This window comes from Gadus morhua, chromosome 8, assembly GCF_902167405.1.
Source record: "Gadus morhua chromosome 8, gadMor3.0, whole genome shotgun sequence".
Taxonomy (NCBI): domain Eukaryota; kingdom Metazoa; phylum Chordata; class Actinopteri; order Gadiformes; family Gadidae; genus Gadus; species Gadus morhua.
In genome coordinates, this window is record NC_044055.1 from 438,221 (window position 1) to 464,976 (window position 26,756).

At 48.1% G+C, this 26,756-nt stretch overlaps 4 protein-coding genes across 8 annotated transcripts; 2 read left to right on the forward strand and 2 right to left on the reverse strand.

The window, feature by feature from the left end:
- Positions 1 to 309: 309 nt before the first annotated feature.
- Positions 310 to 5,626, reverse strand: LOC115548341 (nuclear autoantigenic sperm protein). 4 transcript variants are annotated; one of them, XM_030362887.1, is made up of 14 exons: positions 5,478 to 5,626; positions 5,198 to 5,306; positions 4,967 to 5,047; positions 4,512 to 4,621; positions 4,083 to 4,397; positions 3,891 to 3,973; positions 3,718 to 3,803; positions 3,547 to 3,620; positions 2,779 to 2,967; positions 2,049 to 2,215; positions 1,424 to 1,498; positions 1,208 to 1,297; positions 1,006 to 1,100; positions 310 to 700 (listed from the first exon to the last, which is right to left on the reverse strand). In XM_030362887.1, the coding sequence occupies exons 2-13, from the start codon at positions 5,296 to 5,298 to the stop codon at positions 1,029 to 1,031; spliced, it is 1,443 nt and encodes a 480-aa protein (XP_030218747.1). In that variant the 5' UTR covers positions 5,299 to 5,306; positions 5,478 to 5,626; the 3' UTR covers positions 310 to 700; positions 1,006 to 1,028. The 4 variants fall into 4 exon arrangements, with proteins under 4 accessions (XP_030218747.1, XP_030218745.1, XP_030218746.1 ...); XM_030362885.1 differs by having other exon boundaries at positions 1,196 to 1,297; XM_030362886.1 differs by having other exon boundaries at positions 1,415 to 1,498.
- Positions 5,627 to 7,458: 1,832 nt separating this feature from the next.
- prdx1 (peroxiredoxin 1) lies at positions 7,459 to 11,809 on the forward strand. The gene is made up of 6 exons (XM_030364269.1): positions 7,459 to 7,592; positions 8,052 to 8,168; positions 8,410 to 8,563; positions 9,162 to 9,284; positions 9,744 to 9,874; positions 11,331 to 11,809. Exons 2-6 carry the CDS (start codon positions 8,063 to 8,065, stop codon positions 11,411 to 11,413), a joined length of 597 nt encoding a protein of 198 aa, XP_030220129.1. The 5' UTR covers positions 7,459 to 7,592; positions 8,052 to 8,062; the 3' UTR covers positions 11,414 to 11,809.
- A 369-nt stretch (positions 11,810 to 12,178) lies between these two features.
- On the forward strand, positions 12,179 to 17,013 carry zte38 (zebrafish testis-expressed 38). 2 transcript variants are annotated; one of them, XM_030365011.1, is made up of 12 exons: positions 12,179 to 12,500; positions 12,702 to 12,846; positions 12,931 to 12,994; positions 13,120 to 13,156; positions 13,248 to 13,268; positions 13,413 to 13,439; positions 13,553 to 13,620; positions 13,894 to 14,042; positions 15,121 to 15,374; positions 15,843 to 15,879; positions 15,972 to 16,012; positions 16,700 to 17,013. In XM_030365011.1, exons 1-12 carry the CDS (start codon positions 12,450 to 12,452, stop codon positions 16,742 to 16,744), a joined length of 939 nt encoding a protein of 312 aa, XP_030220871.1. In that variant the 5' UTR covers positions 12,179 to 12,449; the 3' UTR covers positions 16,745 to 17,013. The 2 variants fall into 2 exon arrangements, with proteins under 2 accessions (XP_030220871.1, XP_030220872.1); XM_030365012.1 differs by having other exon boundaries at positions 15,121 to 15,365.
- Positions 16,784 to 26,692, reverse strand: aldh9a1b (aldehyde dehydrogenase 9 family, member A1b). Its single transcript, XM_030365010.1, has 12 exons — positions 26,550 to 26,692; positions 26,177 to 26,364; positions 25,766 to 25,911; positions 25,320 to 25,449; positions 24,001 to 24,135; positions 23,559 to 23,755; positions 21,177 to 21,317; positions 20,156 to 20,344; positions 19,713 to 19,800; positions 19,211 to 19,352; positions 17,860 to 17,972; positions 16,784 to 17,470 (listed from the first exon to the last, which is right to left on the reverse strand). The coding sequence occupies exons 2-12, from the start codon at positions 26,343 to 26,345 to the stop codon at positions 17,376 to 17,378; spliced, it is 1,545 nt and encodes a 514-aa protein (XP_030220870.1). The 5' UTR covers positions 26,346 to 26,364; positions 26,550 to 26,692; the 3' UTR covers positions 16,784 to 17,375.
- Positions 26,693 to 26,756: the final 64 nt, after the last annotated feature.

Here is a 26,756-nt window from a genome sequence, read left to right on the forward strand (position 1 = left end):
TTCAAGTTTGTGGCCAAGACCGCCCTCACTGAATTGTTGCGTCATATCCTGAGATGGAGTTTATCATTGTTATGGTTCATTCATGTTTGTCAGAGTCCAAAGTTGAAGTTAATATTTAACCTTTAAACAATTCAATCACTGAATCTACATGCTTGCCTCCAATCATCAAAGACTCATTTGTCTAACTTTTGTACATTTGTCTGGCCTTACAAAAACTGCTTTTACGGAGGGTGCTGATTAAGCTCCAACAATCATGGACCAATGTTGGCATAAAGCCAACCTCAGATTCACCATTAACAGCAACACAGGTTTATCAAACGTTAAGTCTTTATTGAATTTTTACATTGGTTCAGTGACAAACAGGATACACATATTTACAAAAGTGAAACCAACCAACAGCCATGTTCCACGATCGACCCAGGACAGCAGGTCCACGATCGACCCAGGACAGCAGGTCCACGATCGACCCAGGACAGCAGGTCCACGATCGACCCAGGACAGCAGGTCCACGATCGACCCAGGACAGCAGGTCCACGATCGACCCAGGACAGCAGGTCCACGATCGACCCAGGACAGCAGGTCCACGATCGACCCAGGACAGCAGGTCCACGATCGACCCAGGACAGCAGGTCCACGATCGACCCAGGACAGCAGGTCCACGATCGACCCAGGACAGCAGGTCCACGTCACTGCCTGAAATCTGAAGGAACAAATCACACGTTTGAACCTCGAACTTGAAGTCAACTAATAAGTACCCGATACTTAGAATAGCCATGATAGAGGGGGGGACACTGAGCCATGTCAATGTTAGAGGGGGGGGGGGGGGGTGTATAGATAGATCATGTAGTTGGCCAAATTACAGACACGGCAATTAAAAACATCTGCACGTTAGTCAGGGGCCTCTCGTGGTCGGAGCCCGGCAGGGGACAAACTAATCGACCACATCTCCCCAGGAAGGCCCGCGGCCGTTTGGATCTCCATGGGAACACGGCTTGGTGTCGTTACCTCTCCAGCTCCGTGGTGGTGGCCTACGCCTTCAGCTCCTCCGGCTTCAGCCTCTTGGTCGAGCCCTCCTTCGCCGGACTCTGCTCTGGTTTCCTCTGCAACGGTCAGATGGTTGGTCACGATGTCTGACCCAGAACAACGTGTTGGGACAGCTCCCTGATTAGTGACGGTGAGCCACCATGATGCCCACCTCCTTCCTCACCTTCCGGACCAGGTGGGAGATGTCAGAGACCGGGGCCTTGGCGCCGTGGCCGTTGGTAGAGCTGACCCCATTGGTTGGCTTGGCCGTTATCTGGACGACAAAGAAGAAGTTGGTGAGTGATCAACGTTGGGCATTACAGCTCACCGAGCGCTACAAAGAGGACACGCGGTACTTGAAGAGTTCTGGAGGCCTCGTGTGTCTCAGTACCCGGCTCACCGTAGCAGTGCTGGACGACGCGTCACCGGTCTGCACCCTGGGAGCAGAGAAGGCTGAGGAGGTGGAGACACCGTTCTGGAAAGATTAGATAACAAATAAAAAAACTATTAAAATACAAAGCAAGCAGTCAGAACGTGCCCTAAACCTGAGGGACGGCCATTTAGAGAGCCACCAGACGACGTTATCCACCCCCCACAAGGACGCCTACAGGTGACGCGGCAGAACGGGAGAATCGAACGCAGGACCTTCCCTCTTTGAGTCAAACATCTTAACCGCTTTCCCCCTCAGGACCCCCACCCCGGCCCCTCGTCCCTCAGGACCCCCACCCCGGCCCCTCAGGACCCCCACCCCGGCCCCTCGTCCCCCTCAGGACCCCCACCCCGGCCCCTCGTCCCCCTCAGGACCCCCACCCCGGCCCCTCGTCCCCCTCAGGACCCCCACCCCGGCCCCTCGTCCCCCAGGACCGCCACCCCGGCCCCTCGTCCCTCAGGACCGCCACCCCGGCCCCTCATCCCCCTCAGGACCCCCACCCCGGCCCCTCGTCCCCCTCAGGACCCCCACCCCAGCCCCTCGTCCCCCAGGACCCCCACCCCGGCCCCTCGTCCCCCTCAGGACCCCCACTCACCAGCTCCTCGCTCGGGGGCTGGGCGAGGGCTGCCTTCAGGGCCTCCTGGGCGTCCTCCACCTTCTCCTTCAGCTCAGGGAGAAGCTCCCCCAGCTCCTCCATCTCCTTCCTCTGCTCCTCCACCTCCGCCGAGGCCTCCGCCCGCTGCAGCATCTTCTGCAGGTTGTCTGCAACGTCGGAGAGGACCATGAGCACCAGCCATGCAGACTTCTGTAGTCTTTTCATTTGAAGTCTTGTTTTTATCTCGTGTAATACACATTTTATATTTCAGCATGCCTTTTATTTGTATTTATTGATCCTGCTGCCCTCCCTCCATGGGTGCTCTTAGGAACGTTTGCCTCGATTGATCTGCTGCTCTTCATTACTTTCAGTTTGTTTTCACAGCATGTTAAAGCCCGGTTCAGTTATTTAAAGGGTGCTCTATTGTGCAGTGTTCATTGGGGTCGATAGAAGAGCTCCACCAACTTTTATTCATGGTTTCTGTGACGAAGAGACAAACCAAAACTAATGCCATCGTCTATGAATCGAATACGTAAAACATAAATATATGCCCGGCCGTTTTAAATGGATGGGTTCGCTCCAACGTTGTTCCAATGCGGTGACTGAATACATTCTTAACCATGTGCCATTCTCTCGAATGAAGCTAGAGGACCAGCGGATACAGGAAGTCCCAGCTGAGGTACAATCCAATCGACCGGGGTGACCGCTGATTGGTCAGTGCCGTACATACCTAGCCTGGAGGTGATGACGGCGGCGGCGTTCTGTAGCTGCTGGATGGCCAGGCCGTACTGGCAGTGCAAGGTGTGGGTGAGGCCCAGCTGGTAGTGCGTCTCGGCCAGCAGGCGGCTGTCGGGATCCAGGTGCTTCTGCTGCAGCCTCAGGCACTCCTGGAGGTCCTCCAGGGCCTGGCTGTAGTTCCCTGAGGGCGAGACGTCCATGTGATCCACCGTGACCTTCGTCACATGCTTTAATGAAGACCTTGGACACATCGTTCTCCAGAACCTCAGAATGTGACTGTCCCGAGTGCTGGTTACATCGAGGTTCAGCGGCCTGTTCTATTATCACACGTTGGACGTCCGACTCTGAGCCGGCGCGTCCTGTGAACCACTGGCGGTCGCCACCCCCACCTAGCAGCCGCCACCCCCACCTAGCAGCCGCCACCCCCACCTAGCAGCCGCCACCCCCACCTAGCGCCACCCCCACCTAGCGCCACCCCCACCTAGCGCCACCCCCACCTAGCAGCCGCCACCCCCACCTAGCGCCACCACCCCCACCTAGCGCCACCCCCACCTAGCGCCACCCCCACCTAGCGGCCGCCACCCCCACCTAGCAGCCGCCACCCCCACCTAGCGGCCGCCACCCCCACCTAGCGGCCGCCACCCCCACCTAGCGCCACCCCCACCTAGCGGCCGCCACCCCCACCTAGCGCCACCCCTGCTGCAGTCTGGCGTCCACGGGCAGATCTTTTTCGGATGGGGGCACCTCGACATGTCCTTACCCGACTCGGACGAGACTTCTCCCAGCTTCAGGTGAGCTTGTGCGGCCAACAGCTGGCCCTCCTTGGTGTCCTTCCTTTAAAGAGAAATACGAAAACAAAGACAGTCAGAGAAAGATGTTCACACAACCTCCACCCGGTACCCCCCCACCCAACGTCTCCCCGGGGTCCTACCGTTTGTAGATGACCTTCGCCACCTCCAGCATCTCCCAGGCAAGCTGAAGGTTTCCCACCTCTTCATCGTCTTCGTCTCCGCTCCCCTGGAAGAGAAGGCGGGTTTAGGATCTCCATGACAACCCCCAGTGATGCAACGCAAGTGCAGTGCTTCAGTCTGATTGGTCAAGTACCTTGGCCTCGTCGCCATCCCCTTTGGCTTCTTCGGCATTGTCGTCATTATCATCATCTGCCTCTTCCCCTTCCTCTTCCTCGGCTGAGACCAAAGTAAGGGGGGGGGGTCATTAGGCCACTTTACACCCAGCTAGGGGGAGTGCACCGTGCGCATTATCCCAGTGTTACCATAGCGATAGAGGCGCACTTACTGTCTCCCTCCTCCATTTTCTCTGCCGTTTCTTCCTTCATCTTCTCGATATTCTCCTTGCTCTCTCCGTCGGGGGGGCTGGCTCCCTTCACCCCACCGTCTCCCTCTTTTTTAGGGGTGCTCTTTTGATCGTTCTTCCCTTTCTTCTCTCCCTCCTCAACTTTCTCCTTCTTCTCTCCCTCATCCCCCTTCTCTCCTTCTGCTGTCTTCTCCCCGTCCTCGTCCTCTGCCTTCTTACCATCCTTCTGTTTCTCCTCGTTTATCTTCTCCGACATCGCATCGTACACCTTGGCCCGAAGCTCATCCCTCGTCTTCTCTGTTCGGCCAGATGGATACAAACGGTTAGCGAGGATTTCAACGACCAACCACAACAGTTCACTTCAACAAGGTCCAACATAATTTAAAAACAAATAGTTAAATGCTTCCTCACCGTCTACATGTTCTGCGCTCTCGACGTTGGAGTCTTTGTTTTTCACTCCGTCCTCGGTCTCCTCCTCTGGAACTCCTTCCAGAGCGTCCCCCAGAACGGTGTTCTCCATTCTACCGTCGCACGGCCAAACAAACTCCCGTCAGTCCCCGTGTCACTTTGCCTATATTTATCCAAAGCCACTTGCGTTGAATTTTAGATGAATATTCATTAATAACCGGCGGGGTTTAGCATCCGCCTCGAGGACGCCTACAGGTAATAATAATAATAAATGAAATTTATATAGCGCTTAATATGGTACTCTAAAGACGCTTAAAATAGGTAGGCCTAGATGTGCACGTTGAGCCTCAATGCCGTGTCCCTTCCCACGGCCATGCAAGTTACACCATAACAGGACAAGAGCCTGGATGATGAGGCATCATAAGTGTGGATGACAACTCTTCGGACAATGTTCTTACCGTGCCAGGTCCAATAGTGCTCTTCCACACCAGAAGAAAGCCTCGCCACATTCATCGGCCGTATCTCCAAATGTTTTAGCTCTGGGGAACGAAACATCGTGTGAAACCATTACTACTTGAGTTTACAGTTGTTGGAACCACCTAATACAGAACCAGCAACAGCAGTTTCCTTTGATACTGATCCATTGTGGCAGATGGCTAATGTGTTGATAGTTTTCTTTGTCCACTCACAGCATGCCGCAGGCCTCTTGCAGAACGCTCGCCGCCTCCACCGCGTTGCCCATAACCAGGTGCTTCTTGCCGGCTCCGATTAACTTATTGGCCTCTTCCATGTCGGGTGCTGGATGTCGAGACAGGTGGTAATTGAATTGAACACCTCGGTCTTAAACAATACATGCAAGTTACACTCCAGAGTGTTACGGATGAGCGATTGCCACTAGTACAAAAACGACTACTGAGAAGTTGTAAGACTAAGATAAGGCCAATACAAGTACGTTATTTCGATACATACCTTGGACGGAAAGGTATAAACCGAAGAGAGATTAATCAAAATCAGCTTCTGTTCTTCGGTCCGGACTTGGAAGGATTTCTAAGTTTTGGAATTGGCGCGAATGGGGCATATTTCACGTTCAATATCCGGGGGTGTGACCCAGCGCGGGAGTTAATCTTAAAGGCGCAGCATTTTAATATCTGTACCAGGATCTTTTCATGTCAGTGACTAGGATTAATTAAGGCAAAAATAACCATTACTGATAATAACGTGAACAATATATAAATATTGGTTAATATATTACACATTAGTGTAATTTACACTGAAGCATATTATGTGTATGCTTCTTAATGTACTTATACTTATAATATTTAAATGTTATCGATGCTCATATATCGTTGCTATTGATATTTCTAATATTGCTGCGTGTGTTTGTCTGTGTTTGTGTGTGGTTCAACGGCGGGGGGGACGCTGTCATTTCCTGCTGTGAGGGGACTATGATTCCACCCTAGGCCCCGCCTCCTCCTAGCGGGGGGGCCTTTGCTTCCCTGTCAAGGACAAGTCTGTACTTGGCACCCCATCAATTCAAGCGCCCACGGAGGCAAAAGCCCTCCCCAAATAACAAGACGCCTTATTAATGCCTCATAAATTAGTATTATCTCTCTCTTTCTCGCTCACTCACTCACTCACTCACTCACTCACTCACTCACTCACTCACTCACTCTCACACACACTCACAGTCACACGCACACACACAAACACACTTATCTTGTCTTTGAGCTATAGGCCTAGATGGGAAATGTATTTACATTACTTTAAAGGACAAGCAGGCCTACAACCTGTTTCCCTGGACAAGAGGGTCTACGGGAGAGAGGGAACTTGGGATGAATCGTTGATGAAGGACGTGTTGTTTTTAGCTGTTGTGTCAGCAGTGAACACGCGCCCTTGATGCGATGCAGTCCCCATGGCAACGACAAGAGCCGGTGAATGACAATGGATTGAGCCGAGATAGCGAGGCGCTGAAAGGTTGGGGCCTACGTTGTTATTGGCCTGGTATCCCGAATAATGCATGTACGCATTATCGGATGTACGCATCCGATGATGCGTACATGCATTATTCGGGATACAATTATTTAATAAAATAACTGAGACACAATACCATTATTATAAGGCTTTCATTTGGGCATTGATTCTGCCAACAGCTTATGGAAAGTGACTGAATTAAAAATAGGCCTATAGAAAAATGTAAAATAAAAAATGACGATAAACTACGTGCATGAATAACCAATACTTGAACAAAAGTCGCTTCACATATTGGTGTATGCTTTCCACCCTTCAATAAAATAAAGACACTACCCTATTATTGTGCAACTAAAACAGCAATCATAGTTAATATAGTTTATATAGGAGGAAGTAAGAGGAATCCTTTTCGGAGCCTCGATCCCTTCCACGCCTTGTGTTCCCGCTCCTGCAACGGACTGACAAACAAGGAAATTTGGATATGGTTTAAAATACAAAAAAAATACAATAGGCTATCATATAAAACAAATAAATGGCACATTAGACAGTTGTGTTTGAATAAAGGGATAAGAATTGCGCGTAAAGCACACGCGTAGAACCGTGTTGGTTTTATAGCGATTGCTTTAATTCTGTTTTCATCAGAGCCTGATTCCTGGAGGCTAGTCTGCTGACAGAACCACACGACTCTGTCAGACGAGCACGCCTTAGTGTCGGACGAGGAGAGAGCCTTCAAGACTGGATACTGGACATGGTTTACTGTAATCATTGGAAGCTTTGGTTTTAAAAAGTTGTATTTTAGGTTATTGCTCATACGTGTTATATAGGCCTATAGGCGATTAAACTCGTAATCCCTTTTATTTTGAATAAAATGTTGTGCCTTATCATCCTTACTCAGGAGGTCACGTCTCAAGCGGTATGAGCTCCATAGAAGTGGAGAAGAAAATGTGCAAAGTCACGCCGTATTTGTAGAGCAAATATCATCAACCAAGGGAACCGGGCTGGCCACGACACGTACCGTGTCATCGCGAGATCTGAGACCGTGTATATAGCCTCAAACCAAAGCCTCATTCAGAACACTTCTCTTTTCATAACTGGCGTGGACAGATCAAGGCAAAGGTATGTAATATCGGCGCTTTATTGTAAGCTTGCAAAGTTCAATTCGTTAAAAGTGAGTAACTGTTTCCTACAATTAGTACCATTTGATTATTAGTTTGTTGTTTTTGCACATTTTATTTGTAAACGCATGTGTCATAAACTTCAAACCATCCTCTTACTGTCTATTGAAGTGATTAAAAAGATCTAGTACTATAGCTGCAGTTAAAACGGTTTATATTGTTAGCCTAGTCTCATATTAGTTTAGTCGTGCAAACCAGCCCATGACTTTAGCAACAGAATACAGTCATTAACTACAGCTTTTGAAATAGTGTTTAAAATAACCCCCCCTTTCGGAAGCAGCTGTTTATTCATTTTTTGTTCGTTTTCTGCAAAGAAGAAGTGAAATTGAATAGAATTTTCCCTCTGAAGCTTACGCATGACTTTCACAAAATTCTACCTTTTTCCCTTCCTGAAAACCAGTCGGACTCACGATGTCGGCAGGCAATGCCCAGATTGGAAAACTGGCTCCGGACTTCACAGCCAAAGCAGTGATGCCGGATCTTCAGTTTCAGGACCTCACGCTTTCCGACTATAGAGGTAGGAGGACACACGCACACCTCTCTGCACGCGCCACTTTGATCGGCCTCTCTTCAATGGAATTAAAACCCAATCAATTGAGTCCCAGGATGCATTGAAATCCCCACCCTCATTTGCACTACACAAGAACTTTGGTAACCACCCTATAATCATCAGGCTGCTCTCGTCCCGGTGGAATAGGGACGAGGCTACTCCAATTAATTCATCATTTCGTTTTGATTATCGGTTCTTTTTGATGCAGGGAAGTACGTGGTGTTCTTCTTCTATCCTCTGGACTTCACCTTTGTGTGCCCCACGGAGATCATCGCGTTCAGCGAAGCAGCTGAAGACTTCAGGAAGATCGGCTGTGAGGTCATCGGCGCGTCGGTCGACTCGCACTTCTCCCACTTCGCATGGTACAAACATGTAGCCTCATCCCCACTCTATAACACTCTTCAGTCAGTTACTAGCCTCATCCCCACTCTATAACACTCTTTAGTCAGTTACTAGCCAGCTCAGTCCTTTAGCATCATATGAAGAACCAACAGAGCCGTGTCAATACTCTTTACTCTGTTACTAGCCAACTTAGTCTTTGAGATGATGATTTCATTACCTGGTAGGCCTACACACACAAAGCCTCATTACCACTATATAATAATTATCAGGTTGTGCTTCATTATTTGGATTTCGAACCTACAACCTTTCATTGGCTGGTAGGCCTACTCCAAAACCCTAACGACTAAGCTATCCTGCAGCCTATTATTATAACACCAGTGTCAGCCTGTCCTTATGTCGCTTATATCACCGCCATTAGGTCGCCATGCGGACCGTCTGCGGTATTAACAACCTCATACGTGTGTGTGCGTGCGTGTGTGTGCGTGGTGCGTGTGTGTGCGTGTGGTGTGTGTGTGTGCGTGGTGCGTGCGTGTGTGGTGTGAGTGTGTGTGTGTGTGTGTGTGCGTGTGTGTGCGTGCGTGTGTGGTGTGTGTGTGGTGCGTGTGTGTGTGTGTGCAGGGTGAACATGCCCCGTAAGCAGGGCGGCCTGGGCCCCATGAACATCCCCCTGGTGGCGGACTCGCGCCGCACCATCGCCACGGACTACGGCGTCCTGAAGGAGGATGACGGCTGTGCTTTCAGGTGAGACCCAGCGGTATCGGGCCGAGGTACTGACGGTCGTGGCTCGCTGCTGAGGCCGCTGATGGGCCGACACTAGAGCTGCCTCTGGGCTCAACAGTTGGAGTTTACTACAACTGTTCTCCAGCGTTGAAGCAACCTGTCGACATATCGCTAACTTCAACGAGAGATTATTGATCGTTGATTTGATTGTTTTGAGTTTTTGGGGTTATTTGTGAGGGGAATAATGCAGAAGACCTGCTGCTGATTGCCAACGAAATACAAATACTTGCTTGCCTTTACCGGTTTACAAAGTACTGTGTAGGCCTAATGAACGTTTTAAAAAATAAAATACAAAAGGGAAGGTGACTTAACAAATGGATAAAGTATCTTTAGTCGCAGGCAGCTCATCGATCCATATCTTTCCTGAGGTTTCCGCCAGGTCGTACCCTCCTGTTTGTAACTTCCTGGTTGTTTTCCCAGAGGGCTGTTCATCATCGACGGGAAAGGCGTGCTCCGTCAGATCACCATCAATGACCTACCGGTGGGCCGCTCGGTGGAGGAGACCCTGCGCCTCGTCCAAGCCTTCCAGTTCACCGACAAATACGGGGAAGGTAGGCCACCGTCCTCCCATGATGCCTTGCTGTTGTGTCAGCGAACCAAGCCCAAGGTTTATTTTTCACCAACAGAATTCAACCCTGATTCATCACACATCAGGAATGTTTCAGACTTTATTTTTTTAAATAGCTTTTGTAATTTGTCATTAGTATAGAAATGTCCTGTTCACAAACTCCTCTAGTCAGGATGGCTGTACTATCTACATGACCTTTTTTTACTTTATAATTATAAAGGGGTTATATTAAGAGCCTTGCTTTGACACCCTTGCTACCGCGATCATGATAGGCAGGTTCTGATGACTGGTGGCGGAGTCTGATCGATGTCATATCTGTCAAAGGGAAGGTCATATCCCACCCACCGCTTCGGGTTTAAAGGATACAACGTTCTTAGAGGACAGAGCAAACTCTCTTTCATATCTGCGGTCCAACGGTCCAACGCCAACAAAGACTAATCAGAACACCTAAAATTCACGTGTTGTTTCACACTAGGTGGTCGACCATTTTAATGATCAAAACAAGAAAAACATACACTAATTTCATTATCCACTCTGAAAAGTTTCTTTAAAATACTCTTTCAGCGTTTCTTTGAAACCCTAAGCAAATATAGTACCACCTCCATTAAATAAAGCTACACGCTAACAGGTGTATATATATACTATAATATAGTACCACCTCCATTAAATAAAGCTACACCCTAACAGGTGTATATATATACTATAATATAGTACCACCTCCATTAAATAAAGCTACACGCTAACAGGTGTATATATATACTATAATATAGTACCACCTCCATTAAATTAAGCTACACGCTAACAGGTATATATATAGTATAATATAGTGCCACCTCCATTAAATTAAGCTACATGCTATTGCTAACAGGTGTATATATATATATATATATATATATATATATATATATATATATATATATATATATATATATATATATATATATATTAGTATAATTATTATACTATATGCTAGATAAATATATACCTGTTAGCATGTAGCTTTATTTAATGGAGGTGGTACTATATTATAGTATAATATAGTACCACCTCCATTAAATATAATATAGTACCACCTCCATTAAATAAAGCTACATGCTAACAGGTATATGCATATAGTAAATAGTATAATGTAGTAACACCACCATTAAATAAAGCTACATGCTAACAGGTATATATATATATATATATATATATATAGTAAATAGTATAATGTAGTAATACCTCCATTAAATAAAGCTACATGCTAACAGGTATATACATATAGTATAATGTAGTACCACCTCCATTAAATAAAGCTACATGCTAACTGGTATATACATAGTATAATGTAGTACCACCTCCATTAAATAAAGCTACATGCTAACTGGTATATACATATAGTATAATGTAGTACCACCTCCATTAAATAAAGCTACATGCTAACAGGTGTGTCTTTTCAGTGTGCCCCGCCGGGTGGAAACCAGGAAGTGACACCATCAAGCCCGACGTCGAGAAGAGCAAAGACTTCTTCTCCAAACACTGACGGCCACGACAGCCCGGGCAGCTCCAGACTGTGTAGTCTACTGTAGGAGATAATGAGATTATACATGGAAGTCGCCTGTAGTCCATCAACCACTGTGCCTGTGGGTGGAGGAAGAAGAGGAAGTGGGCTGAAGCTGGAAGACCAGTTTTGAAAAATGCTCCCTCTCTGTGTGGTATAGAACAGATGCTCTAGCATGCAAAGTGTGTAGTTCCGTTTTGTAAATCTAGGTGTGGCTGACTGTACCTAGTTTGTTGTACATGAAAAAGTGCCGGCACAACCTGTATTAAAAGCAGTTGCTCAAAAGTCAATAGTGATTTTAAATATATTAATATTTAAACGTTCCTTCAATAAAGATTGACCTGTCATGACGCAAGAAAAAAACGATGCATCTTTTAATATTGTGGTATTTATTGGTGTTGGTTATTGTTCCTTTTATGCATATCATTGAACAAACGATAAAAAAAATAATGTGTATTTTATCAGATGAGCTCCAAAATAGGAGTTAAATTAAGATATTTCATGATTATTGAATATTTTTACAGCACTGATCTAGTAAGGTTTTTTGGCAGGTTTTAGGCATGTAATTGCTTTATTATGTATGCCCAGCATTTGTTAACTAACAGGGGAAAAGTTATTTCTCACAAACACAAAATTGCATAATGGTTGTTGATGACCTTGCCTAAAACTTTAATAGGTCCATGAAAATAATGCGAGACTTCCGTGGAACGGGTTAAGGACGCCATTGATTACGTCATACCAGCTTACGCTTCGTTTGGCGCCAAAGGGTCGCTGACGATATTAGCAAAGTAACAGCTTTTAAATATTGACTCAGTCTAATGTGAATTAATATTGAAGCAGACGTCCCATATATCGATTTGCATAATTATCTTAGGACATATGTTGGTTATCGTTTTGCCGATATCATAACATTTATACTTGTACTATTTTAGGGTAAAATAACATTATCGTAGGTCGACGATAGCAGGTGCGGCAAGTTGTCTTCCAGGTTAGCCTAGCACTTTATGAGGAAAGGAGAATGGCAGCTGGTCCAATGTGTATGAGGAAGAAGAAAGGGGAAACAATGGAGGTATGAATGTAGTTTAATATTACAGTTTTGTATACGTCAATTCATCTTTCTTAACGTTTGTGGCCAGCCCAGATGTTTCAAGCTAAATCGCGCCACCGTGTGGTTTTCGTGTGTCATGGCTAACTTATTAGCAACAAACACGGTTTCTTTTATATATGATTTCTGAAATAGTTTATCTATCTATTAAAACACAATTTTCAGTGGACTGGCTTATTCGACAACGAGCTGAGAACAGAACAGCAGTCTCTGGTGTACGTCAAGAGGATGATGGCCGTGGCCGTCTCGTCCATCACCTATCTGAGAGGCATCTTCCCCGAGGATGCGTACAGGTCCCGGTACCTGGAAGGTGAGCTGGGCTGGACTCAGCGGGGGTTTGACTGGCTGGTCAAATAAAAGAGCCCATAGAAACATTGTCTTTTCTTTTACGCAGATTTATGCATCAAAGTATTACGGCAGGACTGCAGAACTCCAGGCGCCTCCAAAGTGGTCAAATGGTAAATGCTATTTCGATTTTATCCAGTCATGCTCTTAAAAAAAAGGCAGTAATAAACAAAGTACTGGAATTATTATAAACTATGTCATTGCTAAGTGTTAAATAATTTGTCGTTCGTTTTTGTAGGATGATGGGCTGTTTTGATGCGCTAGAGAAGCGATATGTAAGTCAAAGAAGCATATTCTATGGGATGACAATTTTCTTTATTCATGGACCTCTTGATAATTTGTTATATCTATTTTTCTTTAACACAGCTTCAAATGGTTTTCATTGGGGTGAGTATCAACTTCAATGATAAAAAAAAGAAGATATTAACCGCATTTTGACCTACATTTGCAGATTGAGCTTGTGGATACTTTCAATGTCTTCATTGGATTCAATCCGTTTTTTACACAAATGTTTGTGTCCTTGCATTAAAGGTGCACACCAACCCAGATAAACGTAATGTAAGCAGAACACGTACTAATTGACATACAAAATGACTAAAATCTTTTATTGTGATTATAAATGAATGAGTTTCCCATCAGATCTCATTAATATCCCTCTTCTCTCCTGGCAGTGCATCATCGAGTCCTACCAATTCAAGTTCAAGTACACGGATAAAGGACCGCAGATGGACGTGCTCCGGTAATGCCTCACACAGCCGATAATCTCTCAGTAGAAGGTTAAGGTTGAGTTGTACTCGGCCCACTACAAAGTTTATGTTTGAATAAGCCAATGGTTGACAAATAAAATATAGACTATATTTTACCTTGTTTCCAAACATGAGGGTGGCGACCTCATAAAGACTTGATGTATTTATGTACTGGAAATCTGATATTAATATCTGTTTATGGTCTACCATGGCATATGCTAGCGTCTAAGATGAGGTGTGGACTACATTCCCCCCACTCCCAACAGGAACCAGAATGTAGAGATGCAGATGACCCTGAACGACACCAAGAACGCCTCGGTGCTGCTCGTCAGAAAGCTCTTCCTGCTCATGCAGAACCTGGAAGCTCTGCCCAGCGACATCAACCTCAGCATGAAGCTCTACTACTACGATGACCGTAAGACGTTCCCTCTGGGATAAGGGTCGGGCAGGACTCACACATAAGCTCCACCGCTACGATGACAGTAAGAGACATACACGTTACAATGATGGTTAGACACACAAACTATACCACTACGATGACAGTAAGAGACACACACGTTACAATGATGGTTAGACACACAAACTATACCACTACGATGACAGTAAGAGACACACACGTTACAATGATGGTTAGACACACAAACTATACCACTACGATGACAGTAAGAGACACACACGTTACAATGATGGTTAGACACACAAACTATACCACTACGATGACAGTAAGAGACACACACGTTACAATGATGGTTAGACACACAAACTATACCACTACGATGACAGTAAGAGACACACACGTTACAATGATGGTTAGACACACAAACTATACCACTACGATGACAGTAAGAGACACACACTTTGATATATGTAAAGCAGGACTTGCCTACGATGACAATTATGTAGGACACAAACTCTACCACTACACTACCACTACACTACATTATGATGGGAGTCAAACAAGGCTTACACACTAACTCTGCCGCTGAGATGCCAGTAAGAGTACATACACATTACGATGAAGGCAAGACACACAATCTCTACTACTGTGATGAGTTAAACAGAACTTGCACACTAGCTCATTTCTTATTGACACAAGGCGACCGCATCAGAACCAGGGAAAGCCATCGTAGTAAACAGCATGTTGTTGCAGTCCTTCCATTCGATGACCTTGACACAGGTTGTTGATGTTTAAACCAGTTGGTAGAGCTATAAGAGTCAGAGCAGGCGTTCAGTACTGGCGTGTCAGAGCTCCGCTCTCTCTATGGATCCTCTATCCTGTGTGCATGTAGGGCTCAGTACTCAACAGGCGCTCAGCCTCATCCAGCCCTCGAGGCTATCAGTGAGAGGCTGCTTCAACCAGCCGTACACACCCCACAGGTCTGAGGACACAGTCGAAGCATCCTCAAGGCCCATTCTGTGTAGGATGAGCTAATGTACCTGGTCCACGCTGGGAGCTTTGGGATCACTGGAGCCCCTCTCCTCCTCTCCTCCAGTCACCCCGGCCGACTACCAGCCCCCGGGCTTCCAGGAGGGCGTGTGTGACAACCTGTGGTTCGAGGGCTCGGCGGTGCACTTCCGGGTGGGCGGGGTGCAGACGGCCCACCACTCCCTGAGCCTGCGCGTGGCCGCCGAGCAGAGCCGCGTGGAGAAGCTCCAGGAGGGGAACCACATCAGGGACAGCCGGCCCTCCACCGGGGAGCCCCCCCGCCCCCTGCTGCCACGGCTGGGCGGGAGCCAGGTGACCCCCGTACGCATCCCCACCTAGAGACAGGGACACCCTGAGCACTGAGCTGGTCCCCGAGGACGAGCTGCCCCGATCCTTCACTCTAGATCATACGCCTTAGAAGAGCCTTAGACAGATAGGTACACACCTGTTGTAGGATGTTATCTTACTGATAATGTTTTATAAATCACCATGGATCAGCATTGTCTAGATATGTCCATGGTATCCTAAGTTAAGAGCTAGTTGAATTATTACTCCCTCAGACTTTCCATAGTGACGTAGACAACATCGGAGACTCCCACTATCCAAATATCCTCGTGAATATCAATATCCAATCTGATCCTTCCTATCTGATCGCGCCTCACGTCCGGGTTACCTTGGTAATGACGTGGGCACCACCCATCACAGAAACACAGGGCCTTACAATCTGATGTAGACAGCAGCAGGATGTAGACTGGTTGTATTGGTGGTACTAATGTTCTGGACCTTTAGGATCTGGACGGAGGCCAGGACTTCCCCTCTGAGGACGGTAGGTCCCGCCAGGAGAGGGAAGCATCGTATGGAAACTGCTCCAAACTGAGGCAATGACATTCACCCCTGACTCAACTTCCCTCTTCACAGAATCGGCCCAGTTCAAGAAGCCGCAGCGGCCTCTGTCAAAGGTAAGGTCCTCCTGGCCACGATGGGGGGGGCTGTGACCCAGCTCCTCCTGGCCACGATGGGGGGGGCTGTGACCCAGCTCCTCCGGGCCACGCTGGGGGGGGGGGGCTGAGTCCCAGCTCCTCCGGGCCACGCTCGGGGGGCTGGGTCCCAGCTCCTCCCGGCCACGCTGGGGGGGGGGCTGAGTCCCAGCTCCTCCCGGCCACGCTGGGGGGGGGGGCTGAGTCCCAGCTCCTCCGGGCCACGCTGGGGGGGGGCTGAGTCCCAGCTCCTCCGGGCCACGCCGTGGGGGCTGAGTCCCAGCTCCTCCGGGCCATGCCGGGGGGGCTGAGTCCCAGCTCCTCCGGGCCACGCTGGGGGGGGGCTGAGTCCCAGCTCCTCCGGGCCATGCCGGGGGGCTGAGTCCCAGCTCCTCCGGGCCACGCTGGGGGGGGGCTGAGTCCCAGCTCCTCCCGGCCACGCTGGGGGGGGGCTGAGTCCCAGCTCCTCCGGGCCACGATGGGGGGGGGCTGAGTCCCAGCTCCTCCGGGCCACGCCGTGGGGGCTGAGGCCCAGCTCCTCCGGGCCACACCGGGGGGGGGCTGAGTCACAGAGACACCCATTGTCCTCGCTGTGTTGAGCTCTGTGTTTACAAGCCGGGCTGCAGATTGGATTTCTGTCACATTGGATTTCCATTTCTCTGCCATTAGGGGAAGGGTTCAGTCAGGAGCTTGGCCAAGAAGAGGAGAATGTAGTTTGAAGGTCGTCGATGAAAGGGAAGAGGAAATAAGGAATTGATTGCAATTCTACGTTTTATTTGCATCATTTATTTTACATTTAAAAAGTGCTATGAGATTAAGATGTAAGCTAATGGTTGTATGAATTAAGAATTCATTGGCTCACAAGCTGGTATTTAAGGATTGTTTCAAACTTCACATTTATATTTAATACAATGAAAATATAACCTGACAAATCTGTAATTGTAACATTCTTTGTTGTAAACATTAAAACAATCTGATATGTGCATGACTACAATCATTTCATAACGCAGAACCATCGTTCATCTTTAGTACCAGAAGACAGAGGTGGACAGATACAAGTCATTCAAATCAGACTTGTAAACACTCAATCTTAACAATCATTCCTAGATTGGGGACCGTCCACACATTAAATATTGCTTCATGTGGTGTGAGAAAAGCCCTGCAGGGATGACGGACTCCATTGGGTCGTCCTTCTAATACTCTTGGGCGACTTCACACAATTATCAACAGTCGTTCACAATCATTCAATAAATCACTACTAGATTCAGTCAAAAGCAGAGCGTTTGTGTCCGGTCTCTGGCCAAATGTCTCCGTCGTTCTCTTGAGTTGTTAACTCAACCCTGTCTTAAAAAAGACTGTCCACATCCCCCATCTCCACGTACACGGTCTTCAGCTGGCTGTAGTACTCCGCAGTCACCTGGCCGTTCTCCCGCCCAACGCCTGACGGAGAACACAGCGGGGTGTAGACCACAGCAGAATCCACACCGTCAATAAAGACACAACCACACAGCACTGTACAACAGGGTCCTCCTGCACAGCCAAGGGCCCGGTGTAAAGGGTGGGCTTTAGATAGATGAATAGGATCATGTGACGGGGCTTTGTAAGGTAAAGGACACGGTGTGGACGTTGGGATCAGAACGGGATCTGTTGGAACCCTAACCACTACATGAACCTGCCCCCATTTGGATGTAAGACTACCAATATATCACAACGTCGAAATTGGACATTATACTTATTCTGATAAGTGAATAGTATGACATAGTAAGTATGAAGTTCCCTCAACAGATGAACACACGCTTCATTATATTGAAGGGCGTCCGGACTCCTACCTGACATCTTGTAGCCGCCAAAGGGCAGCTCCACGGGCGTGACGTTGTAGTTGTTGATGAAGCAGCTCCCGGCCTGCAGCTGCTCCACCACTCGATGGGCCCTCTGCACGTCCCTGGATCAACACACGCAAGGGGTCAGAGCACCCTCTCCCCCTCGCCCTCCCCAATGTGCTACCGTTATATCCAGAATCTGGTGGTGGAAGAATTACGGATGAATGGAACTGATAATGTCAATGTCTGCTATGTGTTTACGTATCTGAATAAAGTAGTTAGTAGTAAGTATCTTCGTAACATAAGAATGTGCTTCCTTCCCTGCCTAAGGAAACACTAGTCTCTGAACTTAAATGCAAAAATAACGATACTACGATAATACGTCTTGTTTTTGAAGATTGATTCTAGCCTCAATAGGGTCGATACCAGTTTCAGTTTCTCTCTTCTACGTTGCCCCCATTTCATGAAGAGAACTATCTGTGGAAACAACCTTTCATTGTCGTGGACACCGCATCGCATGGTGTAGGAGAATGCTGCACAAGGGACCACCTCTGCACTCCCGCTACAAGAGCCCCTTCAGGTGTTGAGTTCAGGGGAAAACATGTCTCTAACTCCCTCCTTCCTTCCTACCTACCACCTACCTACCTCTTTCCTCGTACTCACAGAAAAAATACTCCAAGGTTGGGCGCGACAGAGGAGAAGAGGAGGAAGTTGATCGTTTATGTTAAGTGTCTGATTCAGGAAGCTGTTGCATTTAAGCTTAGAAGATTGAGTGTTCCCTTTCTGTGGTCCAATGTTGATGTGCCGGTCCTATATCAGGTGATACCAGATTTTTGGTTATGCTTCCATTTCAGGTAAATGAGTGCAAAAAATATTTTTAAAAACAAAAATAATATCTCAATATCTTGAGAGATCGTGGTCTCATTCTAAGATTCTCTAAGATTCTTCTTCGGTAAAGAATAAAGCAGCCCCACAGTGACTCTATTCTAAGACGTATTCTCAATCATTTGCCCCCATGTAGTAGTTTGGTGGAAGTTGTAGTAATGTGTGGAGATGCAGGTAAAAATAGATACGTAATAGTGCTATTATTTTTGGTTAATTCTCCAAAAGTAATTGTGTGCACACTGTTTATTTAAAGCACTTTTGTTCATGTTGGCACATTCAATTTAACGTAATCACTAATAATCAACTCTATCTTTGTTATTTCGCCTTTGACATAATATTCTGAATAATCAAAAATGTATGCTGTGCCGAATACTTCATACGTATTCGTCTCCAGCCCTAGTGTGTACAGGTGTGTGAAGGTGTGTGTGTGTAGGTGTGTGTGTGTCTGTGTGTGTGTGTGTGTGTGTGTGTGTACCTGGTGAAGACGCCAGCGGCCAGTCCCAGGACGCTGTCGTTGGCCCTCCTCAGCACCTCCTCCTCCGTGTCGAAGGAGAGCACGGACATGACGGGGCCGAAGATCTCCTCCCTCACGCAGGCCATGTCGTCAGTGCAGGCCCCTGTGGGGACACAAAGGGCCATCAGAACAGGCTCCCCCGGACGGGCGGCTTCAGAAAGTTGCATGTTTACATTGAGTTGACATTTGTTTTTTGCATTAATGTTCACATTGCTACTACACAAATTTTGATATATGTATATTTTCGTATATACACATCTCATTTTTTTATTTCTCTTTTTTGTATTGCTTTTAACATTTCTATTAAAGTTCGATTTTCCCATTAGGGGAAACCATCTGACTTTATCTTAAGATCTTACTGTAGAGTTTTTGGTATTTATTTTTTAAGAAACGTGGTGAATAATGCAACAATGTTCGTTATGGACCCTCTGGTTCTCCCTGAGCAGCAGGCTGCGGGTCTCACCGAGGACACACGGCGTCATGTAGTACCCGCCCTGGAGCTGCGGGTCGGACGGCCGGTACCGCTGGCCCCCCGTCAGCACGGCAGCTCCCTGTGGCCGGGGGAGGCGTCAGAGGGTCACAGAGGGGTCACTACCAAGGCTGGACCATTGAGTATAGACGGTAGCCTCATGCCTATCACTATGTAGCTGGTGTTCATCCAATGAGGCTTACAGGGAGTCCAGGTACATGTCGTTAAGCAGCAGCTAGAGGTTATCCTTCTCATCGATCTCCACAGGTATTTTGTGGACATTTGGGATCGAACCTGGTACCTCTGTGGGAAGTCGAACCCCCGTCCCTGTCCACTACACTACCCTGTAGCCATGCAGTTCAATACAATATTTATCCAAATGTTTTCAATAAACAGCGCGACAAACCGTCGCAGAACAATGGTAACATGATGAATACCTCTTTCTTGGCCTGCTCCACGAAGCCTAGGACTCTGTTGAGGTGCGGCAGGCTGACCAGCGCTCCCATCCGGGTGCTGTCGTGGAGCGGGTCCCCGATCGGGATGGCCCGGGTCCTCCGGACCACCTCCTCCAGGAACTCAGAGAGGATCTGCTTCTGGACGAACACCCTGGTGCCGTTGCTACACACCTGGCCCACGTTGAGGCGGTTTAGAGACGAGCACTGACATGCATTGGTCTTGTTAAAGGATTCAGTCAATATAGTCTACTTGGTCATTTAGTTGATTTGATCAAAGCAATGATGGTTTCTAGATACATGCCATGAAGGAGCAGGTTGGGGACTCTTCCAGTCAATCTATAGGGGTTCAGTCAACAGAGCCCACCCAATAAGTCACTCATACAAGCTTATAACTTGCCTACCATCTTATCCCAACATGATTCTAGTTCCAAGAGTCCAATGGAAACGTGTTGGCATTTGTTAGGTTGAAAGTAATCCATCCTTGTGGACAAACTTGGCTCTAGCTCAACTTTCAACAGTTTGACTTTCGCATATTCATTAGACACAATCGTATGAAATTTTTATCCCCCCTAATAACTGTTTAGTTATTTTGTAAGAAAATAGTTTCCCATTTCCTGTTGCCTCTTGAGATTTTAGTCCCCAGTCCCAGTCACGCCACGGTATCCCCTGGACCCAAGCGGTCGCCTCACCCCCCATGGTGGCAGAATGGAACGCCACGGTAACCCCTGGACCCAAGCGGTCGCCTCACCCCCCATGATGGCAGAATGGAACGCCACGGTAACCCCTGGACCCAAGCGGTCGCCTCACCCCCCATGGTGGCAGAATGGAACGCCACGGTAACCCCTGGACCCAAGCGGTCGCCTCACCCCCCCCATGGTGGCAGAATGGAACGCCACGGTAACCCCTGGACCCAAGCGGTCGCCTCACCCCCCATGGTGGCAGAATGGAACGCCACGGTGGCTCCAACAACAGGAGACGACTCGCCAGGTAAGCCCACACTCACCTGGCCCTGGGAGAGGAAGTTGGCCATCAGCGCCCCCTTCACTGCGTTCTCCAGATCACTGTCCTCAAAGACCAGCAGGGGCGACTTCCCCCCCAGCTCCAGGGTCACTGGCTTCACCCCCTTGGACGCCATCTCCATTATCTGTCGCCGAGGACAACGGGATTATTACGATTAGTACTATTATAAACAAACAGTGTAACGGTGTAAACCAAGATCAACATGCTGTGTAGTACACAGTAACTGGGTAATGTCTCCCCAACCCTAACCTTCTCTACCCCCCTCTCCGACCCCCCCTGTATGGGGGGGGTCCCTCCCCTAGGCTCCTTCTCAAGGTTCCTTCCCTCGGGTTGGGGGGGTACTTTTCCCTTGGCCTTCAGAGGGCTTAGGGTCAGGGGGGGGTCATATAATCTGGGCCTGTGAAGCCCTTTGAGACTTTAACTCTGACTAAGAGCTATACTATATACTATACTATATACTATACCAGGGGTTCTCAAACTATATGGGGCCGGGGACCCCCCCATGGGGCAGAAATTATTTCAAGGACCCCCTCATAACCGCAACACAAATGTTATCATATAGGCTCATGTCAATTTTTTCTGTTAGATGCTTTTGAACTCTTTTATGCTTCAATCATTCAGTGCTAATACCACAATAGTGTTAAATAAGTATTTTATTGTATTTTGGCATAACTTTACAATATGTAAATAGATTTTACTTGTTTATAAATGTGTGTATAAAAATTTCACACCCACACCCACACCCACCCACACCCACCCACACCCACACACACCCACACCCACCCACACACACACACACACCCACACACCCACACACCCACCCACACCCACACCCACCCACACACACACCCACACCCACACACACCCACACACCACGCGTTTGCATCACGCGTTTGCTGTCGAAAAGTTTTAATATTTCAACTCGAGCAGCATTTGACGCACAGCAAAAAACGTGAATGCGCCTGCAGCGCGGGCACGGGCGTGCTGCGCCGTAAATCAAATTTTGCTGCCGGTTTTCTCGGCAGCAAGTGGTCCGGCAGCAAACCCGCAACGCGTCTCTACATTCACTGAATGGGATCGTGCTGTGCGGCAACTTTTTGCATCTTTTGTTGTGAACGCAGGGCAGACTCGAGCATGCAGGTTGACGCAATGTTAACAGAGTTACTATTGGCCGAAAATTAAAGCAGGGGGAGGGCTGAACACAATACGCCTGTTTAATTGGCTTTTATTTAGTTATTTAGGTGCGAGATGTGAAGGTAAAGCCTGAGGGAGTTTGACGTAATGTAAAAGCCGAGTGTTCATTGGTTTAACGTTACGCCAACGGGAGTAATGACGACAGGCCCAAATTTATTTTCCATAAATACCGGTATGTTTATGTTAACAACAAGCTCTTCACGGACCCCCTGGCAACGCGCCGCGGACCCCCGGGGGTCCGGGGACCCCACTTTGAGAACCGAGGTACTATAATATTCGATATACTATGGCCCTAAATGGAAATGTATACTCACAATGACTTACTTACAATTCTTGACTTCACACGTCATTGTGGTGACTGGGTACGTTTCGGTCTGTACTGGGTACCTTTTGGTTGCTACTGGGTACCTTTAATGGGTACCTTGATGCCGCGTTTCCACTGCAGGGTGCGGTAAGGTTCGGTTCGCCTCAGTCCGGTAGGGAGGGGGCGGTGTAGCCCAGCTCAGTTCCGAGGTCGCGTTTCCACCGCCGACAGTACCCTTTATGGTAGGCCGGATGTCGATCGCCCAGCAGCTACGTAAACATCGTAAACAATGTCTTCCTCCCCAAGAATGCAGAGGAACGTCTCCACCTCCTTGTTCGCCCAAGCAAGCATTTTACGCAACATGTTCATTGTAAAGAATAATACCTCGAGGCTACTGTTAGTTTGTTTTTATCCCCGTCGCCCGGAAGTGACGATTCTGTCGACCAATCAACGGAGGGGGTGTGTAGCTCGAATTTTCCGGTACCCTTTCAGGCGTCTCAGTACCCCAACGGAGGAGTACTGAAGACGAGGGCAAAACGAGTACGGCTCAGTCCGGTTCACGCCCACTTTTGGCAAACGCGGCATTAATGGGTACCTTTTGGTCGATGCTGGGTACCTTTAATGGGTACCTTTTGGTCGGTACTGGGTACCTTTAATGGGTACCTTTTGGTCGGTACCGAGTACCTTTAATGGGTACCTTTTGGTCGGTACTGGGTACCTTTTGGTCGGTACTGGGTACCTTTTGGTCGGTACTGGGTACCTTTAATGGGTACCTTTTGGTCGGTACTGGGTACCTTTAATGGGTACCTTTTGGTCGGAACCGTCCAATCCCCGCCCAGTCCCAGGACAACCCCCCCCAGAGCTCACCTTCTTCCCCGTGGGCACGCTCCCGGTGAAGGACACCTTGGCCACCAGGGGGTGGTGTACCAGCAGGCCCCCCGTCTCCTGGCCCCCCTGCACCACGTTGAACAGCCCCGGGGGGGCCCCGGCCTGGGCGTAGATCTCCGCCAGCAGCACCGCCGTCACAGGGGTCAGCGGAGACGGCTTGAACACCATGGAGTTCCCTGGGGAGACCCGAGCGCCGGGGGGAGCAGACGGAACGTCAGATGGGATAGAACTCTTTGTTGTCCGTCCAACGGAGTGTGTTTGACAGGGGGCTCACATCAGAGACATAGCAGACAAAGACACAGCACAGCTCTTATAGCTTTGGCGTTTCGGGCTCAATCGGACTTCGTGGTACTTTGGATAGAAGTGACTCCTTAACGACGTCTGGCACGGACAGAGGAGGCAGTAGGAGGGGACGCCGTACCGCAGGCCAGGGCCGGAGCAGACTTCCAGGCTGCTATCTGGAAGGGGTAGTTCCAGGCCCCAATGCCCACACAGACCCCCAGTGGTTCCCGCCGCGTGTAGGCGAAGGACCCCCCCCCCAGCTGGACGTGCTGACCTAGGAAAAGGTCAGGGGGAAATTATAAAGAAAAAACAAAAGTCACAAACTTTTTTTTTCATTCCATCAGCTGTCCTTCCACTAGGTTATGCTGACCTCGAAGAATGACCACAAAAGGAAAAACGTCATTCAACTTTGTCCACTAGGAACTTGCTGTTTCCCAAGAGGAACCGAAATGTTGTTCCAATGAATATCTTCAGCTCACTTCTGTATCGTGCATCTTGAACTTGTTATGAAACTACAGAAGTATTCTCTGTGCTGTCCATCACCATGTTTACATTCATGACCTCAGATTCACATTCAGCGTTTCTCGTAGTCGCATGAAAACATGACCACAAAATTAATCTGTACATCAGGAGATAAAAAATGGTTTGATTGCATAACACCAACAAGGCCCACTCTCCCTCCTCCCACACAAAGTATGTCCCTCCTCTCATTTGCATATGCATCAGCCTTTGCCAAATATGAATGTGACTCAGCAACGAAAATATACCGAACCTCATGATTGGGGAGGACCAGGGAACTTTTCCCAATCAGACACTTTATGAACCATCAATCAGACACTGTATGAACCATCAATCAGACACTATATGAACCATCAATCAGACACTGTATGAACCATCAATCAGACACTGTATGAACCATCAATGAGACACTGTATGAACCATCAATCAGACACTTTATGAACCATCAATCAGACACTGTATGAACCATCAGACACTCTATGAACCATCAATCAGACACTGTATGAACCATCAATCAGACACTGTATGAACCATCAATCAGACACTGTATGAACCATCAATCAGACACTGTATGAACCATCAATCAGACACTCAGACTTTTCTGTATAATCCCAGCCCTAGCGCACGCAACAAAAGTTTGTAAAAATACATGTTTGAAATGAACCACACGTAGGAGGCAGTAGTGTATTGAAATATCTCAGTCTTTAGAAAACCACTTAACAATGCCTCCTGTTGTTTCTTCGACCTTCTATTGTTCTCCTCAATTACCAATGACGATCCAACCTGCCTCAACCCCAAGTCCTATTCTTCTCCCTTTTGATAATTAAGAACACAGACCGTAGATAAGACGGCAGAAAGAGGAGGCCCTTTTGACTCCTGCCCTGAGGTCAGAGGAGTGTTCAGACTCAAAGGCCCGAGCGGGAGGCTCTCCGTACCCACCTGCCAGCGTGCACGCCAGCCCGGCGTAGTACTCTATACACTGCCGGGCCGAGTCCACGTCCCAGCGGGCTTCAGTGATGGACTTCCCGTTGTTGACCACCTCCATCTCCGCTATCTCCTCCCGCCGGCGCTGCACAGGGACCAGGGGTACCGTCAGAACCACAGGGAGAACGTCGCGCGCTTACATACCTGGGTTACCTTCTCCTGGTTGCCTGATCTCCTCTTTCACATGACTTTCTCTTCATGGACCGAACCGATTTGGGGAGTGAAAGGATCCATGTGTTTATTGAGCCATGGGTAGATCTAATAACCTGATGGTCCAGTGGTGGGGTGTGTGGGACAGAGAATCCTGGGTTTGAGCTGACCATAGCAGGAGCTCCACGATGGAGAGGTAGGATGGTCAGGGCAGAACCCTATGACACACACACACACACACACACACACACCTCAATGATGAGCGCCGCGGCCCTCATGAGCCGCGACCGCTCCATCCCGGTCATGCGGCTCCAGAGGGTGAAGGCCGACTGGGCGTCCTGCACCGCCTGCTCCACCTCCGCAGCACCAGCTGCTTCCAGCTGACACAAAACACGACCTGAGCCGACATGGGAAACATGCATACCGGTACATTCAGTTTCAATGGCAGTAGTTTCGGTACTAATCAGACATTGGAAGGCAGCTGTCTTTCTTATCTCTGTATCACTAGGCGTCAGTATCGGGGCCGACCGTCACTACACTTGTACCATTCTTAGGCTTTATATAGAACAGGTCAAAGTCCAACTTTTGAACGGCCAGCCTCACATATGATAGAAGCTGGACGACCAAAACAGTCAAACCCAGCAACTATGAATGAACTGTACCTGTTGAAGGCTCGTAAACGGGCTCATTGTCGAGCTGCGGTTGTATTTTCCTTCTTACGCCACCCCAGAAGTTTAGCGGTGCCTGGACGTCGATAGACCCCGAAGAGGCGTAGCGTAGAACCCCATATAGTCCAGTACTAGGCCGCAATCGGAGGGCGAAGGCAAGCATTTCGAGAATACTTCAGGGTCTGTAACACAGTTTGGACCATAATTCGAAATGTTGGCCAAGGTGGTTCTGATGATCAAAGCCCCTTTAAGTAGATCAATAAGCTGAGGTGGTGACCAACTCGACAACAATATTTGCCATCTACGAAGCAATAGACATCGCACGCATTCATATCACTTTGCAGTTTGCATCTATTTCAATACTCACTTTTGTCTGTACTTTAAACCAAAGTTGTCATGAAATACTTTTTTAACCCTGAGGTTTAGGGCTATTGTTTAAGATGTTAATGCAACTGTTCAGAACTGTTACGTTGTGGTAGTGAGTGACATGACTGAACTGTGGCGAGCAGGGGGCGGAACACGGCACTGATTGGTCGCTTCATGGTTGAGGTAAAAATAGTAAATACACAAAACG